The following is a 21,369-nucleotide window of genomic DNA, read 5'->3' as shown; positions in this document are numbered from 1 at the left end:
TATTGTGTATGATGCTGTATTCCATCACCACCGCACATCCACTTGATAGAGGTGCGAGTGGCCTCACCCCACACATCTCCCACGGTTGTCAAGTGAAATGGGCGGCGGGGATTGAATATAACAGACTATTGGTTATATATAATATGACCGTAACAGATTATTCGTCTGGTGAATATTTAACAGTTGGCAGATCCAGCATCGTTACCTTGGCAGGTAGGACTGCCCCTCTAACTTCATCCTCAGCCTCCACAGTTACAATAGTGCTGCTATACTTTGTCTGGTTATCATATTCAAGCCTTCAGCTCGTGTATCCTTGACATAGCTTATCTTGGTCTGACTGAGCCCATGTCGGCGATAACGGTGATATCCCGTGATATTTTCAGAGGCCAGTAGAAAACACGATATTTTCAAAATATCACTTGCTCTTAAAATCTCACATTAGGTACCAGTGCAAGTGAACAGATAACTGAGGTTACTGGTTGCACCAAAACTATGGTTATATAAGTTTGTAAAATATCATAGTGATACTACCTTTCTGTTGGAAAAATCTTCTCGAACTTCTAGCATTGAACGTCACAAAAAGGTGACATTTACTTTTGAAGCATTAATTAGTCTACTTGGAAAAGACCAGAAAACGTATCGAAGTCACACGGGAATCCGGGCAGTGACTCGTTTCATTGCCCAGCAAAAACAGAACCCATCAACTCTATCCATTTATTTACTCCACCCAACTATGAATGAATTTGGAACCATTCCAACTAATAATCAAGATGACATTTTTTACCGATCTGATATGACGAATGAAGTATTGTCGGAGTTATCGATTGATACGGCATGTTTTCTCCATTCATTTCCTTCCCTTTCAGGATCAGTTGTGATCTTACAAACTTGACCGATGGTATGGACGCTATTGAGCGTGATTACATATAACACAGCCGCACCAATAAGTCTTTCTCATGGCAGAGAGAGAGAGAGGTCTTCAAGCTAAATTGTTAAAGCTATTGCATACACTAGTTTCGTTCGTTTTTTGTGGTGGTAACTGGTAAATTACGGAGCAATACCTCTGTGCCCTTAGTCACAAATATCGCCAACAGCCACCTGCCATGAAAATCCCAACACAATCACACAAAAAATCAAAATAACCCCTTTTAAATATATTGTAATCTTATCACCATTTGTGTAAATTTTACGCTTCAAATATTTATATATGTTTTTTAAAGTATTTGTACCATATTTCAAGTATAATTACCCCAACATTTTTTGATATTTTCCCAGAAAACATTCCAATCTATCACAAGATCTTCCCCCTTGCCAAGAAAACTCCATGAATAAGATCAGATAACTGCAACAAAGTGGCCTGATACTGCTGTATTAAGATGAACCCCTGGATACCAACGGGGTTCCGATTGTCTGGCAGCAGCAGTTAGTGCACGTCACCTTGTGCTGAGACGTTGTAAGTTGGCCTAACCCCAGCTTTCTCTGTCGAAAAAAAAAAAAAAGATGTGCCCCCTGGATGCAACCCAAATCGTCTTTTCAGAAATACCAACCGTTGGTATGATACTCCGAAACCGAGAATATGCTCCATAAAAGTGATGGCACCATCTTCCGAGACGGTTACTACATGATACTTGGTTTGACCCTCAGCTGGACCTGAACCCTAAAAGGCATCACGGCACTGACATGCGTTATGGAGTATCGACCGGCTATTCCATTTTCCATGTTTGAACCATGAAAGGCACATCTGGGCACTGATAGGTAGGCTATAAAGTGTCGACCGTCAATCTCTCTCTCTCTCTCTCTCTTCGTTTGTTGGGACCACATAATTTTTGCACTCACTGACAACTCTCATGAAAAACCATCAAACAAGCTGTCTATGGACCACACGACCGTCAGGTCCGTCACCCATCTACACATCTTATGTCATTACATAGATCTGCATGGGCACTTGGTGCCAGGAAGGGGGAGCATGGGAAAAGAACCCATGCAATCAGAAACGCTAACGTCATTTCCTTATATTGCTTCAGGTACAGTATCACGGTGGGTTCCTGACTCTGCGATTGTCTTGGTAATCTAAGTGGGTCCATCAACTTCAACAGGCGTATCTAGTTCTGCGACTGTCGTTTAATATGAGCACATAGGGAGGGGCCTGAGGAAGATACCCTCTGATTGGAACATGGACGGTAGGCTTGGCTGGGGCCATCTTCAAAAGATGACAGGTTTCAAGTCAGCCTCATCAGAAAAGGTTAGAAATTAGGCCGCTGTGAACTTCCAAAACATTATGGTGTTTTACTTTTAGCACTTTTCTAAGCTTTCCAACAGCTGTATCAGTAGAATGAAATTCTCCATGCATAAAAGCTTCAAAAGAAAATGCCAATTTGCGTGTGACTGACTGGCTACCAGTTTTACAAAGCATAATGCAGTTTCCAATTAGGAATGGCATCCCTGGAAAAGGTTAGTGAGTGCAGCATGTTGCACCCCTCTTAGCAGAGTAGGCCAGTAGGACTGTAGAGGACTAAATTATAAGTATGGCTTGTTTTGCCTGCTGCTGTTTGAATCTCATTGCTGCAATCAAATCACTGCAACCCCAGTATATTTCCTTGGCACTAGATATTGTGATAAAGCACAACTATTGTGTTTGATGAGTTTATGAATACGGATGAAAGCTTAAGCAAAAGTTACCAGCTTTTACATCACAACTAGAAGGGGCCTTGCGTGCACCTTTCTACCAAAATAAAAGGACCATGTAAGAGATCCTTGGCTGGGATAAATATTATATTGGTATAATCATGGCGATAGCTACAACCATGTGCATTGACCATAACAAACCTTGAAAGGCGATGCAATGGAATATTTTGCTCGTCAACTTTATTTATTCATGACATCTTTGCTTTTGCAAAGAATAATCCAGCAAAGAGACCTGCACCAGAATATAAATCCACATTAAGAGTGGTGGTGGTGGTGGGTGGGGGGGGGGGGGGTGGGCGGGGTTGAGGGAACACAGGTGGTAAAACTTTGAGTCCAGAATTATTACCAAAGAGTATGCTGAAAAGGTTTGGGAGGTTGACTGGAACCTTGAACAGCAGTATACCGGCAAGAGAGATAGGGATCTTGTTTAAAGAACCTACCAAACTGTAAAAGCAAGGAACTGATCAACTGGAACCCGAGCAATGGCAGTAACAATTATAGCCATTCAAAAACCAAAGACAAAATAAGCACAGACTAAAATTTAAGCACGAGAGCCCCAAGCATGAAAGCAACGACTTCCTCAGCAGTAAGCCAAGCAGTGTCAACAGTTGGGGGGAAAAGGTTTTAAGTGATAAATTCATTAAGAATATCTCTAATCACTGGATAAATCAAGGAAACACAAACACAATAAATTGACTGATGTAGATCCTACTAACATGAAACAACTATCCCCGTTCTTGTTACTGTTGAAGTTTCTAAATCTGAATTCAATAGTCTAAGATACCTAAAATTAAAATTTATGCTGTCAGTGGTTCTAAGAGCAACTATTTTGGACAAGCATGTCAAATGATGCAAAGCTATACATAACCTATTGGAGATCCTTTCTTCCGTCCCAAATTCTTTATGGCCTGCATGAGGTTTTAAATCTATGTGAAGTTTAGCAGTGCCATTTAAATTAAGAATGATGCTCAGGTAGTTATTTTCTTTTAGTTATTTGCTACGATTAATTTGTTGTGTCCATAACACTTTCCTATGTCTTTCATCCTTCTGTATTCCATTAGCCTTGGCCATGTGTATGAGGGTTCAATCTGCTGCCAAAAACAGATACAGCTAAGGATATGGTACAGCTATCATCTGTGCAGTTCCCTATTAAGAATAATATATGTGGAAATGTAGTAGTCATGGGACTTAACCACTCTGACATCTCAAAGCTAATCTGCAGAAGACAGTTTTATGCGATTGCTAGCCGACCCACTTGAACCCCTAATTATACCTGGATTAGCACCCTAAGTGAATCATGTTTGCAGCAAAGATGAGTAGAAACCCACTAAGCCACCCAACCAATTGTCTAAGTTTCTGTAGGAAAGGAAGCACAGTCTAAGGTTTCCCCTTTTCTGATAAAGAAACCCAAAATGTCATTTCATACCATATCTTTGCTCATCTTTTACCATTTTTTTAACCCCCATTTCTAGGTCAATTGAGACAAGCTGAACCCTCCAGTCTCAACCATGGAAGCAAATAGTAGATTTGATGGTGAATCTCTGTCACAGCCGCGACTTACATGACAACAAGACACTTAGTTGTTTGCACATAATGCACGAATAATTCAAGATTATATCATGACCCAAACTTTTCTTAGCACTAGATATATTACAAAACCCTAAGAGTCGAACTTAGAGAGAGAGAGAGAGAGAGAGAGAGAGAGAGAACCTGTAAGTGGTAGGCCCAGTCTGATTTAAAAACCACATAGAAGTAAAGCTGATACCAAGTCCAAGTAATCCACTAGTTGTTGCCACTACCCAAAACATTGGTGTCCTAATCATATCCCTGTAAAGATGCAGTATAAACATAATCAAATTACATAATTTGGCAAGCCATACAAATTGATAACCAAAGTGATGGAAAAAACACCAAAACAACCGCTCTTTTCATCCATGGTTGCACATGCCCCTGAGACTTGTAAATAATCAAATTTGGCTTCAGCCACAGAATTATTCATTTTGCGCATTAGAGCAATTGTGCGATAATTTTTTATCACCTATCTGTATTTCCCTATACTAAAACATTGAGTGCACTTTTAGTTCTATATCTCCATGGCGAAGTTGATTAGAAGTTTCTACCAACATCCAGTGAAGCACATAGAAAACGCTTCATATACAAAAAATAGTTTGTAAGACATTCAAAGAACCAGTTGAAACTTTTAAGGAGAAGGTTCAGTGCTCCAGAATTTTCAAATTGCAATCTTGGAAAGGAAAATCCACATCTTCTCCATGGACCTATGGCTATATAAAAATGTTACGCAAAACACAAGATAAAGAGAAGAAAAGAACGAGAAGACACGGGATTTACGTGGTTCGGCACTCAGGCCTACATGCACGGGCGAAGGAGGAGCAAGAAATCCACTAGCAAATGCGAGGTAATACAAAGGCGAGACACAGAGCTCTCAAAACCCTAATCCCCAATACACCCGAAACTCTCATACCCAATTTTCAAAAAGGAGGCGGCCATAAACATATCGAAGGCCATAAAACCCTAGTCAGTACAAAAGGAACAATTACAAAACTAGACAGGTCCATACATTGAAAATCCCTATTATACGGTCACCAAAATATTTTCAAATCGGGTCATGGATCGGAGCAAGTCCAAAATTCAAGATGCCCACAAGAAAAAATCCTAAAGAATGAAATTGCCAATCCACATTACTAAGAATAACAATTACTTTTATAGACCCTACTGTTAAAATGTATCTAATATATATATATATATATATATATATATATATATATATATATATATATATATATATATATATATATGCTGTATATTACATCAATACCCGATAGGGGTATTTTTGTAATTTCACATAGTTGTTTTAGAAAACAACTATTTTTCTTTTTTGTCTAAATGTAATTTTTATTTTTGTTTTTTTAAATTCTTTTTTATTCTTTTTTGAGGACCTAAAGGGGCTCCAACATAGAGTCGTTGGAGCCCCCAACGGTCACAAATGTGACCGTTGGGGGCTCCCAACGACTCTATGGGAGCCCCCTTTTGGCTCTCCTTTTGAGGCCCTTTGGCCCTCCTTTTTCCTCCTCTTCCTCTTGTATAAATAGGGGTGAACCCCTTGTGTATTCTTATTCTTGAGAGCTTTTCTCTCTTCTCAATAAGAGGCTTTTATATTGTTGCCTTCTTAAAGGCTTGTGCTTGTATTGTCCCTTTGTGGACTTGTGATATTGTCTCTTTTTCATTGTTGTAAGTGCTTGTATGCACTCTTTATATTTCCGCAATATCTCATTACATGGTATCAGAGCCACTCGATTCTTGAAGGAAAGGTGTGGTTCGTGTATCTCATATTTTGTGAACATCTTCTCACTTCTTGGCAACATCATGGAGACAAAGATTGACCTATCTTTCAAGCTCAATGGAAAGAATTATATGATGTGGGCATCGGCTATGGAGAATAATCTCAAAGGAAAGAAGCTTTGGGGTTTTGTCATGGGGACCGTTCCGGAACCGAAGCTTATGCTCACGAAGATGGAAGAAGGTCAAGAAAAGGCTCTTGAGGGAGATGCTCGCCTCAAGGCCATTGAAAGTCATCAAAAGGAAGTGGAAGATTGGGAAAGCAATCACGCAAAAATCCTTGTGTGGTTTATGAACAATGTGGAACTTAAGGTATGTGCTAATATAGCTAAATTTCGTAGAGTCAATGAGGCTTGGTCCTTTATGAGGGGTATGTATACCCAAAAGGATATCGCAAGAGCATACTTCTTGCAAGAAAAGATTAAAACCACCAAGCAAGGTGATTCTAGCATTCAAGACTACTATAGTGCCCTAAACCCACTATGGGATGAATTGGCTCTCTTGGAGCCAAAATGGGTTTCTATGGAAGATATTGATTTAAGGCAAAAACAAATGGAACAAGAGCGATTGTTTCAATTTCTTTTTGGGCTACGTCCCGAATTTGAGCAAGTGAGATATTCACTTCTCCATAGATCTATTTTTCCTCTTATTGAGGACGCTATTGCCGAAATCACTCAAGAGGAGACAAGGCTTGGCATGAGTAAGCATGTTGATGAAGTCCTTGTCGTATCCAAACCGGGTAACAATGTTAGAACCTATAAGCCTCCTCATTTTGGGAAACAAGGGAACTACAATGGAGGAAGAAAAATGATTGTTTGTCATTATTGCAATGAGCCGGGACACATTAGACCCGCTTGTCCAAAGCTTATTGGAACCTTCAAGCCTAAAGTGGCCTCTCTTGAAGAAACCACCACCAAAGAAGATGAAGGCAAGAACAATGACATTAAAGAAACTCTTGGACAAATATCTATGGCTCTCCAACAAATGCTAAAAGTTTCTTCCTCCACATCGGGTGCGGCTATTGCTTCAACATCATCACCCGGTATGTATTCTTGGATCCTTGATTCCGGAGCTTCTTTTCATATGACCCCTCATGAAAATGCACTTAGTGATGTTTGCACCAATTCAAAGGACTCTTGTGTCTCTACGGCCGATGGAACTTTTTTGAAAATTTCAAGTATTGGTTCTTTTAAAGATTCACAAAATTTTTGTGTTCCAAAAGTAAGAGTTGTTCCCAAACTAAATTTAAACCTTTTTTCGGTTTCTCAAATTGCCGACCATGGATGTAAAATATATTTCTCATCTAATGGTTGCTTTGTGCAGGATCTCCGGTCCGGGAAGCGGATTGGGCAAGGCCAAAGAAAGGGAGACCTCTATTATATGGACCATCTTGATCTCCCTACAAACTTTTTTTGTTCTTATGTCCAAGAAAAAAATATGGAAACTTGGCATAAAAGACTTGGTCATCCAAGTTATTCCAAAATGTACATCTTTCCTTTTGGAAACAAATTTTGTAAGGAAAAAGAAATTAATTGCAAAGATTGCATTTTTGGAAAAATGAAGTTTATTCCATTTCCAACTAGAACTTTTCTCTCATCAAGGCCTTTTGAATTGGTGCATTCGGATGTTTGGGGGCTTCTCCGGTTATGTCTAAAGGGGGCTATTCATATTATGTTACGTTTATTGATGACTTTACTCGGTATGTTTGGATTTATTTCCTTAGTCATAAGTCGGAAGTATTTACTTTCTTTAAAGATTTTCATAAAAAGGTTCAAAATCAATTTCAAAGTAACATATCTATTTTAAGATCCGATTCCGGTGGCGAATACTTATCTCACGAATTCCAAAACTATTTAACCCAAAATGGCATTTGCCATCAAAAGTCATGTCCTAGGACTTCTCAACAAAATGGCCTAGCGGAAAGGAAACATAGGCACATTATAGAAACCGCTAGAACATTACTTGTGTCTAGGAATATTCCAAAGAAGTTTTGGGCCGAAGCCGTTCTAACCTCAACCTATCTAATCAATAGAATGCCCTCTTCTAAGTTAAAAAATGCTTCTCCCTATGAAAAACTCTTTAAGTTTTCACCCGATTTTAATCGTCTTCGTATTTTTGGTTGCAAATGTTTTGTCCTACTACATAAAAGGGATAAGTTATCTCCAAAAGCAATTGAATGTGTATTTTTCGGATATGGTGAAAATCAAAAAGGGTATAGATGTTATGATTTTAAGAATGATAAACTATATGTTTCAAAAGATGTAACATTTCTAGAAGAAGAAAACGGTTTTGATAAAATAGAAGAAACAAATGAAATTGATTATATATTCTTATATGATCTTATTGATGACATACAAGAAGATTTTCTTGAAAACATAGACGATACTCGTGAGGTATCCCCTCTTGACATAACACTCTCAAATGATAGTGATTCAAATATAAATGTTCATGATAGTGATACTAATATAAATGTTTACTCAAGAAGAAATCAAGAAAAACCTATTAGTGCCCTCGAAAAATACTCTCAAAATTCTGAATCCACTGAGGAACCACAAGTTAGACATTCTTCTAGAATATCAATACCCCCAAATAGGTTTGTATCCTATGATTCCTTAACTCCCAACTATCGGGCATGTTTGATAACTCTACACTCTTATTTTGAACCGGCCCACTATAATCAAGCCAAATCTATACCTCATTGGGTTGAAGCAATGCAAGTTGAACTAAATGCTTTAAAAAAGGCCAATACTTGGGAAATAGTTAATCTACCCTCACACAAAAAACCTATTGGTTGTCGTTGGGTCTTCAAAGTTAAAACTAAAAGCGATGGCTCTTTAGATTGATATAAAGCTAGATTAGTTGCTAAGGGATACTCCCAAGAATATGGCATTGATTACGAAGAAACATTCGCTCCCGTAGCTCGAATGACTAGTGTCAGGACCTTAATAGCTGTCGCATCAACCAAAAAATGGCCTATTTATCAACTTGACGTAAAAAATGCTTTTTTAAATGGAAGTTTAAGTGAAGAAGTTTATATGGATCCGCCACCCGGAATAAATATTAAGCAAGGTCAAACACTTCGGCTTTTGAAGGCATTGTATGGTCTTAAACAAGCCCCTAAGGCTTGGTATGATCGTTTCAGTGATATCATGATAAAGTTAGGATTTCATTCTTGTTATACTGACACTGCTCTTTTTGTTAAACATGCAGGTTCTAGTATCGTAATTTTGTTGCTTTATGTTGATGATATGATTATCACTGGGAATGATCAAAATAGTATTATCAATGTTAAAAATATGTTAAAAGATAATTTTGATATGTCTGACTTAGGTTTTCTCAGATATTTTCTTGGAATTGAGGTTGCATATTCTCCTAGAGGATATATTTTGTCACAGATGAAGCTTGCTGCAGATATATGTTCTAAGTCTGGGATCTCTGATGATAAGAAAGTAGAGACTCCCGAGGTTATTAATGCCAAATTGCGGTTAGAAGATGGGGTTCTTCTGTAGGATCCCACCCCTTACAGACAACTCATTGGGTCTCTTACCTATTTAACCATCACCAGACCAGATATCACTCATGCGGTTTACTCAGTTAGTCAATTTCAGCATGCTCCTACAACTGTGCATATGAGTGTTGTTCTCCGAATCATCCGCTACATTCGGAATACCATCAATAAAGGGTTATTTCTATCCTCCTCTTCTTCCTTGAATCTTCTTGCTTATACTGATGCGGATTGGGGAGGTAATCCCAATGATCGAGTATCAACTACTGGTTTTTGTGCCTTTTTAGGGGACTCTTTGATTGCCTGGCGATGCAAGAAGCAACAAAAAGTTTCACTATCATCCACTGAAGCTGAGTACCGGGCTATGGCAACCACGACAATGGAACTTGTATGACTTCGCAGTTTGCTTAAAGACATGGGCATTGATATTACCGAAGCCTCAAAGCTATGTTGCGACAACAAGAGTGCCATCTATATTGCGAGCAATCATACTTTTCATGAACGTACAAAACATATCGAAATGGATTGCCACTATGTTCGTGATGAATTCTTACGAGGAACTATTGCTCCGCCATATGTCACTTCAGAATATCAATTGGCGGACTTCTTCACTAAAGCTCTTCCGGCTCCTCGCTTCATGTTTCTTCTTGGCAAACTTTTCGTCATTCCCCCGTAAAGTTTGAGGGGGGGTGTTAAAATGTATCTAATATATATATATATATATATATATATATATATATATATATATATATATATATATATATGTTGTATATTACATCAATACTCGATAGGGGTATTTTTGTAATTTCACATAGTTGTTTTAGAAAACAACTATTTTTCTTTTTTGTCTAAATGTAATTTTTATTTTTGTTTTTTTAAATTCTTTTTTATTCTTTTTTGAGGACCTAAAGGGGCTCCAACATAGAGTCGTTGGGGGCTCCCAACGACTCTATGGGAGCCCCCTTTTGGCTCTCCTTTTGAGGCCCTTTGGCCCTCCTTCTTCCTCCTCTTCCTCTTGTATAAATAGGGGTGAACCCCTTGTGTATTCTTATTCTTGAGAGCTTTTCTCTCTTCTCAATAAGAGGCTTTTATATTGTTGCCTTCTTAAAGGCTTGTGCTTGTATTGTCCCTTTGTGGACTTGTGATATTGTCTCTTTTTCATTGTTGTAAGTGCTTGTATGCACTCTTTATATTTCCGCAATATCTCATTACACCTACATCATATTTCATATCGTAGTTCAGAAATAAGTTTTGAGTCTCTCTCTCTCTCTCTCTCTCTATATATATATATATATATATATATATATATAGGGTAACTGGAATATGTTTACCAGCAAAATATGTTTACTGGTATGAACCGAGATTTTTATAGTTTTTTTCCTAAAGTTCCACCGTACCGATGTGATCTAGATGCTTGGTTTTATAGAAACAGACTCTTGGATCATCCGATTACGATGTATAAGAAGGATCTTTTTAAGGCTTGAAAATCAACGACTAATAAATTTTGGTAAATATTCAAGTATAAAAAATAGCATTTCTTAATACGATTACAATGATCCAGCAATTGATTCGTAGCAAATGGACCATGCTGAATGCATCTGCAGGGTTAGATTTGCAAAAAAAGTGTAAAAAATGCCTAGTTCATACCAGCAGACATGTTTTGCTAGTAAACATATTCCAGTTTCCCATATATATATATATATATATATATATATATATATATATATATATATAGGAAAATGGGAATCTACCCAACTTCATCCATGCCTTACCCGTTCAAGATGGTTTTTTTTTTAAAATGGTGTTTTTTCGAAATTCTAACCTGAAGATGTGTTCTACATGCTTGTTTTCATAAGAATCAGGTCTTGGATCATTTGATTCCGATACGTGGATAGATTTTTATAAGGTTCCAAAATCAACGGTCTACAATTTTTTAAAATTTTTAAAAATCCAAAAAAACATTTTTTTCATCCAAAATGCATGATCCAAGAGTCGATTTCTAGTGAATCGATCATGCAAAACACATCTGTAAGGTCGGATTTTCAAAAAAAAAAAAAAACATCACGTACAAGTCAGGCAAGGATGGGGTCGGGTATATATATATATATATATATATATATATATATATATATATATATATATATATATATATATATATATATATATATATATATATATATATATATATCAGCATTGTTAAAAGTGTCTCGAGGCAAGGCGCTGCCTTTGGTACCTCAAGGTGCACTAAAAAAGCGTGAATGTCATAAGGTGCATGCCTCCTGGCAAAGCGCACCTCGGGCTAAGGCATGTGCCTCGTTGAGTTTGGGTCAAATTGGGGTGAATGCCTCCATTTGACCAAAATTAGGGAAGGCCCCAACTTATTAGGGCTCTCTCTCTCTCTCTCTCTCTCTCTTGTTGTCCCTCACTCTTCCTCTCTCTCTCTCTCTGTCTCTCCCTCTTGTTGTCTCTCTCTCTCGTCTCTCGCTCTCCCTCTCCCTCTCCCTCTCCCTCTCCCTCTCCCTCTCCCTCTCCCTCTCGTCTCTCTCTCTCTCTCCCTCTCTTTTTGTCTCTCCCTCTCATTGTCTCCATCTTCCTCTTGTTGTCTCACCCTCTCCCTTTCGCTCGGTCTCTTCCTCTCGTTGTCTCTCTCTCATCTTTCCTTTTCGTTGTGTCTCTCGTGTCTCTTTCTCTTTGCCAAAAGGAGGAAGAATAAGGTTTCTCGTCTCTCTCTATCTCCTTGTTCTTCTTCTTCTCTTGTTCTTTTTGAACAATCGGGCATGTTAATTAGAAAATTACTTTGATGGATATTCATTGAAGACCTCTGCTGGACTACTGCTTGCTGAACCCCTGCTTGCCGAACCCCAGCTTACCTGACTACCTCCTCCAGACTCGGACTACCTCTTCCAAACTCGACTCATTAGTGCAATAGTCCTCTTCCTATTTCGAGGATATCTATCTTTTTTTCCTTCCTATATTGTGGAAGATGTCCAACTGTTGGTTTGTGAAGAAATTCTAACTCATGATTGGGTCGACCTATAGTCTCTTTTAGTAGACTACACTTGACGGCTGTAGAAGTGAAGAGCCACTCTTTCTATAGCGAGTAGTGGCGTTTACGAAGTAAGTCAAGCTCTAAGGGGCAATCGTCTGTCATAGAGATAGATGCGTCTTCGGCTTGGGAATGGGGAGGCAGTAGAAGCAGTGAGTCAACCCTTGAGTGATGGAAAGACAGAGGAAGGAAAGTGAGGAAAAGTAGTATAGCTTCTCCAACGGAAACTATCGGTTAGCGGTTCTACGGTGCCATTGGTCAAGTTCCTTCTGTTGGAACGAATACCGCGATTACAGTAACTTTGTTGGATCAGTTAAATTATTGTGTTGTAGTCATTGCTTGGAATTTGTTTTATAATTCAATTTAGATTCTCGATTTAATATCCAATTATTTATTAATAGTACAAAAATGATGCATCTTTATTTTTGTTTTTTTATTTGGTCAATTTTTAAATATTTTTTATGAAGCTTACACCTTGCGCCCACTTCATGAGTTGCTCTTACGCCTCAACGCTATTCACAACATTAATATATATATATATATATAACATCCTGACTTTTTAGACCTAGTAATATGATTATATTTCAATTAAATATAAACATTTTCGAGTTATGAATGTTTTATTTTCGATAAATATGTGTTTTCGTGGATTTGGATCTCAAACCAGTCGAATTCAGGTTTGGATCGGCCCCATTTGGATTTGGGGGCAAAATCATCATTTTTGGAAATGATGATGGCCTTTTTGGGTAAAGGGACATGCCCGATATTCCTGACAAAGAGTTAGGATATTTTTGTCCTAGGGATAGGAAAGGCATTTTTGGTAAAAAAGATTGGTTTTTAAAGATAATGGTGTTTTAGCTAGGCAAATGACCTACTTGGATCTATTTTTCTTTTTAAGGGTATGGCTATCATTTTAGAGGGACAGCAGGAGCTGGGTTGAGGCCAGGTGGCCCCACCCTTAGCCACGTAAACCCATGCTTAGAGTGTAATGCCCCAAAATTTTGAACTTTATAATTCCTTTGAAATAGTTGAAAAATTCCTTTTTTTTACAGAGTTAATTTTTAAAATCAGCGGAAACAGTTTCTTTAAAAGAAAAAGGACAAGTTTGACAACTTTGGGCACGTTAGCGAGAGAACAAAGATTTACCATAGACGATCTGCAATAATACTTAGGAAACCATTTCTTCTATTAAAAAAGTGTCAGGTTTGTACAAAATTTGGATTTCCTCCAGGAAAACTGTAACAAAAACCAAAATGTCCAGGAGAAGAACTACGAGCAGAAACAGTGGATCCTGAAGTCATCTCGCAGTCGTGTCATCGCCTGTGATGCATCTATTCGGCACATGTACCCATGAAATGGGTTATTTTTGTGAAAAACTAGTAGGTGAGCACAAAAACAGAAAGAACTAAATTAGGCATAAATAATTTATGCAGCAGGTAGTAACGAGCAAACTAAACAAATAAGCTAATCAAGAAGGCTTAAACAAGCAATTTACGCAAGCAAGCTAAGCAGATAAACTGGAGAAACAAGCTAAGTGCAACAAACTGAAAGGTGAGCATGCTCAATTTAGTTATTACTTGTTAACCGGTCATGCAGGTACATACATGACACGTGAGTCGAAACAGCCGAGACCAAGCCGAGAGTTCATTATGTTATCTATTTTAGGATACCTCGGTTGTCTGACTGAATCTTATTCTTATGGAGACGACCGATGGTCGAGAGAGTAAGTCCTCAAGGCCTGATAGGGATGCATCCAACTTCTGCAGAAGTGTTAGGCTAACTTATGTAGCCCCTATCCCCCTAACCTCTGATGACTGGGGAAGACGAGTCTTTTGCCCGTAAAAAGCCATAAATGGTCTGTCTATCAGAGTTGGTACCCTTCGTCCTCTCTCTTGACGAAGCCAGGTTGAATCGAGCGCGACGGGGTTTCTTAGCTGTTGCCTCATTCTTCATACTCTGGTCCATTAGACTAAACGAGCATCTTGCCTATGAAGGTGATCCCATTTTTATATGTGTTTTCAACAACGTGCACAAAGCACTAATCGAGGTCATAAGACCATCTCATCCAATCGTCGTAGTACTAACATGTCTCGCATGTTCAAGAGTACACTACGAGGAAAGGGATATAGGTCCTTAATAGGAGCCTCAGGAGTGTGTTTCGCAAAGATATAATGTTTTTAAAAAGTTATTTTAACATTCTAAATCTTTCGAAACGATCAACAACTTGCCTACATATGGCATGTGATTTTCTCGAATCTCGCATCCGATAACGCAGTGTCTAGGTGCTACGCAAGTCTCGACACTGGTCTTGGTAAATGGGCTTCGCAAAAGAACCCATCGCCCAACAACTTGATCTTGTCCCAGATCAAGAATTTTCCCAAAACATATCGGGAAAAAAATGGAAAAGGTATTCCTCTCGAATACGCTGAGTCGGGGGCTTAGATGCAATTATGCATTACCCCCAAAAAAAAGGGGGGCCAACTTAACCAGCAGAATTATGCAATCGAAGAACGGGGAACCTTGTTAAGGACCCAATTAACTTCGAGGTTGCGTCGTTAAAGCCTCAAAACCACCATAGTTGCGAGAGTGAGAGTGGTGGAGGCCGAAGCACATTTCATGAGGTCGAAACCATGGAATTCTATATGAAGAATACAACAAGGAAAAAGCATGTGTGATGGCAAGGCAAAAATGAAAGACAATATGCGAAAAGCAAGAGCCTGGGCGCGAAGCGCGATGGCAAAACGAAATGACAGAAATAGGAAGTGCGACAGCAAAGGACAAGGATCGCGAAACCGCGTCCTTGAGCAAAAGACAGTAAGTAGTAAATACGAAAGCAAAAGCCTGGGCACAAAGCGCGACGGCAAACAGATACAGGAAATGCGAAAGCAAAGGACAAGGATCGCGAAACCGCGTCCTTGAATTAAAAGACAATAAGTAGTAAATATGAAAGCAAAAGCCTGGGCACAAAGCCCGACGGCAAACAAAAACAGGAAATGCGAAAGCAAAGGACAAGGATCGCGAAACTGCGTCCTTGAATTAAAAGTGTACTTATATACGTATATGTATATAAATATGTAATTAAGTCCTTTCATTCTTTAATTATTTAAGCTTGATTTAATTTAAGTCCTTGTGCAACTTCCTCTACCTTGGGGTATTGCGAGGAAGAAGTCGTCTACGAGCGTAGGTGATCGTTGGTTTAGTTCGCGGGGCGCGAACGGGCTCCGTTGCGTAACACTGCAAGAGTACGATATTAGCATGAATCTTAATTGAAAATGGAACAAAGGTCGGGCAGGGGCTTATTTCCACTGCCAGTCGGACATATTCGGGCGGCAGGGGCCAAAGGCCCTTGCTAGCTTCCCAAAAGAAGAGACAGGGGCCTTTGACCCCTGTCGGCTTTCTAAAAAAAATGAGGCAGGGGCCAAGGGCCCCTGCCGAGTCCTGAAGAATCATGGGGCAAGGGCCAAAGGCCCTTGCTGACAGTTCTACCTCGAATGGAAGGGACTTCCCACCCCCTTCCGTTGGCCTGTCGGAAGGCAAAACGAGAGAGAGCGGGGTCGCAGGGGCAAAATGCCCACCTGCGGCCCTCGGAAGATGAGGCAGGGGCCAAATGGCCCCTACCGAGCTTTGCTCGACAGAAAAAGGATGGGCCAGAGGCCCCTGTCGGTTTAGAGAGGGGCAGGGGCCATCGGCCCCTGCTGGGTTTCCAAAAAAGGGAGGCAGGAGCCAAAGGCTCCTGCTTCTCTTCTAGGGGAAGGGCAGGGGCCGATGGCCCCTGCCAAAACAGTAAAGGCCCCTGCCGAAAAAAAAATGAGCAGAGAGAGAGAGAGAGCAGGGGCCAAAGGCTCCCTGCGGCTTTAAAGAGGAGGCAGGGGCCAATGGCCCCTGTCGTTCATGGAGAAAAAGGGCAGGGGCCATCGGCCCCTGCTGGACTTTGAAAAGAAGAGGGGCAGGGGCCGATGGCCCCTGCCGGAAGGTAAACAGAGAGAGAAAGAGTCGCAGGGGCCTTTGGCCCCTGCCTGCCGTTATCGGGAGAGGAGGCAGCGAGAGGGAGGGGGCTCACCTGAGGCTGCCGGAGAGAAGGGAGGTCGCTGGAGAGGTGGGAGGTCGTCGGGCAGTGGTTGCCGAGATGGGAGCTTGCCGGAGAGGAGGAACGTCATCGGCGGGGCTCACTGGGGAGGAGGGTGAGGGAACGAGGGAGAGATGGAGTCGGGGAGGGAGAGCAGAGACAGAGGGGGAGAGACGAGATAGTAGGGGGATCGGGGGAGAGGCTCGTAAGCCCTCCCCTCTCGCCCTTTTAAAAAAAGGGGCGCACAGGGCCCGCCCCTGTGTCGCTGGTAATCCCCCCCCCCCCTCCGTGGGCTGCCAGACCCTCCGAAAGCCTTTTTCGAGGGGCTGGGCATGGGTTGGATCCGGGTCGGGTCTGGACCCGTCCCGGGTCCGATTTTTTTTTACTGGGTTTTACATAGAGTAAGCTTTAAAACCTTGTTTAGGGGTAATTACCCTTCCTTTCCCATATACGCATATCCTTCCCTCTCACCTTTTTCTTCTTCACCAGTGCAGACTGTATTCTCCCCCTTACTCCCTCTTACTCACCTCCATCCTCTTCTCCTCTCCCATACCTGTTGAGTCATGCTGCAAGAAGGAGAGGCTGAACTCGTAGAACCTATATTTTGGAGGAGATTCGGTACGTTGAGCATTTCTCGCGAAATAGGACTGACAATTTTGGGGGTTGCATTTTGGTGTTCTTGCACGATCTAAGAGGTACGGTGCCCTACTCCCATGACCTCTAGGAAGTATGCAGCATGTAGAAAAAATGTTATATAGGGAAAGAGTTTTCTGAAAATTTTGTATGTTCATGCTTAATCCATGATCTGAAAATTTGTTTTATCATGTTGGGTATTTACTGAGTATATTTCCTTAGATTCACCACTGTGATTTTGAGAAAAAGCATGTCTATAGGTCAGTTATTCAAAGATTTCATGTATAGCATGCTCTAAGTGCAAAAAAGTTTTGTTTTAGCATGATTCCTAGACTTACATGTTTAAAACTGTGTAGTTTTGGCTTTTTAAGTAAAGAGCTATATTGGGAATGATGAGTAGAGCTTTGAACATGAAATCTGTGTTTTGAGAGTTTAGAAAAATGTGGATTTTGGTTTGCAAAAGTGTGTATGTTCTAGTTCTTAAAGTTAAAATTTGTATTCATGACTATAGTTGTTAAGGACTAAACATACGAACTGTGTATGTTTGGGTTTGTTTTATCTCACCCACATAAGGCTGGAGTGGAGTTTGATGGGATAGAAACATTGTTGGGCGGTGTTTGGATCTTTGTTTTGATGTTTTGGCGGAGCTACCCGGCTCTGTAAAGCATAGGAGTTGACTCTTGTACTCAAGAGTCAACCCCTGCTGCCTCACAAGCCCTTTGGGAAGACCTGAGTGTTGACCCTTTCTTCCTGAGGGTCGACTCTTGTTGGGTTGGGTTGACTCCTGCTTTAGGAAGAGTCGACTCCTGGTTTTGGAGAATTGACTCTTGCCATTGGATGAGCTGACCCTTGATTCATAAGAGTCTACTCTTATTTAGAAGAGTTGACTCCTAGTTGTAAAGAGTCGATTGTTGCACAAGAAGAGTTTGACTCCTGTAGAGGAAGAGTCGACTCCTACTGAAAGAGTCGACTCATGTTAAGGGAAGAGTCGACTCCTGTGCACCAAAATGTGTTTTTCTTGTGTTTTGGGTCATGTGCGCCAAAATGCGTTTTTCTTGTGTTTTGGGCTTGGGTTAAGGCTGTTAAGCATAGGATTCAATTGAATCACCCCGGGAACAAGCTACGAGACCTGTGCTTGCAGTATTTTTGGGTTTGTTGCATTAATTTGTGTTCGGTGGTCCAACGAGGGACACAGTTTGTGTTGAAATGTGCGTGTACGCAAGCATGCATGCATGGTGTGACGCATATGAATTTTACATGTTTTTCTTTCCAATATTATTGATAAAGGTTGTTGTTATGTCAGTAGTGCAAGTGTGGCATTACATGATTTGTACATGCATGGCTTGTGTATGGTTCGTATTTGCAAGTATGGCAATACGAAATTATTGTGCTTATGTGAGCAAAAAATTATGGTTTTGTATTGCAAGGATGGACAATACGTGGATGAATGCATGACATAAGTATGATGTCAGTTTGAGTGTGGCTTGTGTGGGCATTGGCCCATAGTACCGGAAGGGTACGGTATGATGCATCAAGAAATAATAATTTAAACAAGCTACACTAAATGTTTGATTTGTGCTCGTCAAAGTTTGTAGCTGGACCAAGCTTGTCAAGTGTGGACGAGCATGAGCACCAACCTCGTGGGAGAGTTTTCGGATAGTTGAGTAGGCTCCTATCAATTGGATCTAAGGGATCCGTCCCCCACCACGGGGCTTATGGGACACTGGACTCCGATACTCGAGGCATAGGTGGAGTTGTTGCAATAGGCCTTTCGTAGTGCACTACATTGTCCCGTGAGAGTGGAGTAGCGTGCTCCTAACCCCGGTGCAAGTGTCGCGGTATCTCTCAAGGTTAAAATATACAATCAAATGGATCAATAAACCCCCTGGGTGGGTCGTAGGTGCCCAAGTGGATCAGGGGAGTGGTGCCCCTCTGGATAAGCAGGATTGAAATAATAAATGTGTGAAACATAGCATGTAATGCAATAGCAACAAAATGAAAACAATTAATAAAATATACATGCATGTATAAGTAGGCATAGCATGAGTTCGTAAGTTGGTGCATTGGGCACCGAGGGTTGACTCCTGTTGTTTCATTCTGTGGTTCAGCTAGACCAAGGGTCGACCCCTGAGTTGGGAGGGTCGACCCCTGTTTGTTTAAATTTATGGTTCAGTTACATTGAGGGTCGACCCTTGAGTTGGGCAGGTCAACTCCTCTAGGTGTCAATTATGGTTCTGATGAGGTAAGAGTCGACCCCTAAATTGGGTGAGTCGACTCTTCTATGTTTCATCATGGTTTTGTTGGACCGAGGGTCGACTCCTCTCTTATTGTATATTATGTCTTGGTTTGAGGGTTGATTCCTAGGTGTTGCAGGGTCCACTCCACCTTGCTCTTTAGAATTAATTAATTCAACTGAAGGTCGACCCCAAGTTCAGGAGGGTCGACTCCTCTTGAGTTCTTTCATTGTGTAAGTACTCTATGGTCTACAAGTCGACCCCGGTGTGGGGCAAGTCAACTCCTTTAAATTCTTCTCTTAGGTCTCAGTTACCTGAAAGTTGACCCCTATGGGAAGGGTCAAATCTTTGTATCTGAGAACTTGAGATTTCAACAAATGAACTTTTGTTTTGGGATTATGCTTACCTGGTGATTGTGTGAGTGGTGGGACCACACGAAGACAAGTTGTGTCTCACCCTCGTGTACTTATTCTATTTTTCAAGAACTAAAGCGAAGGTGGAATAGAGCGGAGTGGACACTGGAGGCTCATGAACTGGCGACAGATGAATTCTTGGACTTCCTTCCGAGGAACCTTTTAGGATTTTGGGTTATGATGTAATTTTGACGTGTCATGTAAAAACTTATATTTTTGTGAATGAATGAAATATGATAACTTTTGTCTAAGTGTTCTGGTGTGATTTTTATGAAAACCCTTTTTAAAACAATATTTTTTTTAATGAAAATCCAGTGAAAGCCAGACACCAAAAATATAAAAACCGGCTCGCACAAGTGGTGGAGTCTGGGTCGATCTCAGGGAACGGGAAATACTTGTATTCAAACACACAAGCTAAACTACTCTTTATTGCCAAAAGTAAAAGAATAAATTAAATAATTAAATAACTAAGGGAGTATGGTCCTACGCAGAGGTCTTAAACAAAATAAATGGTTTTATTACAGACCCAATTAAATGAATAAATATCAGAAATAGAACCTTAATCTAAAAAGAAAAGAGAAGGTTTCAGTGCTTCGAGTCTTCTTGTCCCTTCTTGAGGTAATACATGTTTTCTTGAACTTTTGCTTTTCTGAGAGCTCCCTGAGGGGTCTTTCTGAGGGTCTGAGGGTCCCTTTAGAGGACCTTTTAGAGACCTCAGAGGGCTCTTTTAGGGCACGAAAAGGGCTCTACCGCACGTTCCAACGCTTCCCTTGCGGATCACCTCCGACAGACTGGTTGAGAGAAGAAAGTGGTTGATCCAAGCTGCCCGCATGCTACCTCGATAAAGAAGGTAAGGCTGCCGATGAAACGGAGGGGGAAAAAGAAGAAGGGAAGAAGAAGAGAGGAGGAGAAATCAACAATAGAGGGAAAGAGAGCAAGGGAGAGAGAGAAGAGAGAGGTAAGAGAGGGGGTGTGAGGGCTGCTGGAAAAAACAGCCTCCATGGCTGGAAAAGATGAGTTTATAATGATCTAATTAGGTTAAAACAAGTTTTTTCAAAAAGAGACCGAAGATTTTTGCTAATTTCCAAAACAAGGTCTCTTATGAAAAATATGTTTTTCTAAAAATCAAAACTTACTAAACTAATTAAAATTTATCTAATACAAGCCTAAACTAATTGAACTACAATTAAAAAAATCTAAATCTAATAAAAACACTAAAACTGCAGGGACAACTTTGAAAAACCTGATTTTCTGATAAAATTCAATTCAATGCGGTTTCTCAAAACTAATGATAAAAATGGGTTTTTATAGTAATTTTAACATGGATCATGCATAAATAATGATTATTAAAATGCAAATATTATGCATGATCAAATACCCCCATGTTTATCGTTTGTTAGTCCTCGAGCAAACTGAAGCAAAAACAAAAA

The 21,369-nt window shown here is 40.3% G+C and overlaps 1 protein-coding gene across 1 annotated transcript in view; it reads right to left on the bottom strand.

Moving 5' to 3' along the window:
• Positions 1-2,588: 2,588 nt before the first annotated feature.
• LOC149821504 (GDP-mannose transporter GONST2-like) overlaps positions 2,589-21,369 on the bottom strand; it is a 54,152-nt gene continuing 35,371 nt past the window's right edge. The window contains exons 4-6 of the mRNA XM_089982979.1: positions 4,396-4,512; positions 3,032-3,129; positions 2,589-2,917 (exon numbers count right to left, since the gene is read on the bottom strand). Of these exons, the coding sequence (XP_089839105.1) occupies positions 2,874-2,917; positions 3,032-3,129; positions 4,396-4,512 (259 nt within the window). The 3' untranslated portion in view covers positions 2,589-2,873. The remainder of the gene's footprint in view (positions 2,918-3,031; positions 3,130-4,395; positions 4,513-21,369) is intronic.

This window comes from Nuphar pumila, chromosome 12, assembly GCF_984573655.1.
Source record: "Nuphar pumila chromosome 12, dmNupPumi1.hap1.1, whole genome shotgun sequence".
Lineage (NCBI taxonomy): Eukaryota > Viridiplantae > Streptophyta > Magnoliopsida > Nymphaeales > Nymphaeaceae > Nuphar > Nuphar pumila.
The sequence above is the reverse complement of the archived record's forward strand: the minus strand, read 5'-3'. Positions and strand labels throughout refer to the sequence as shown.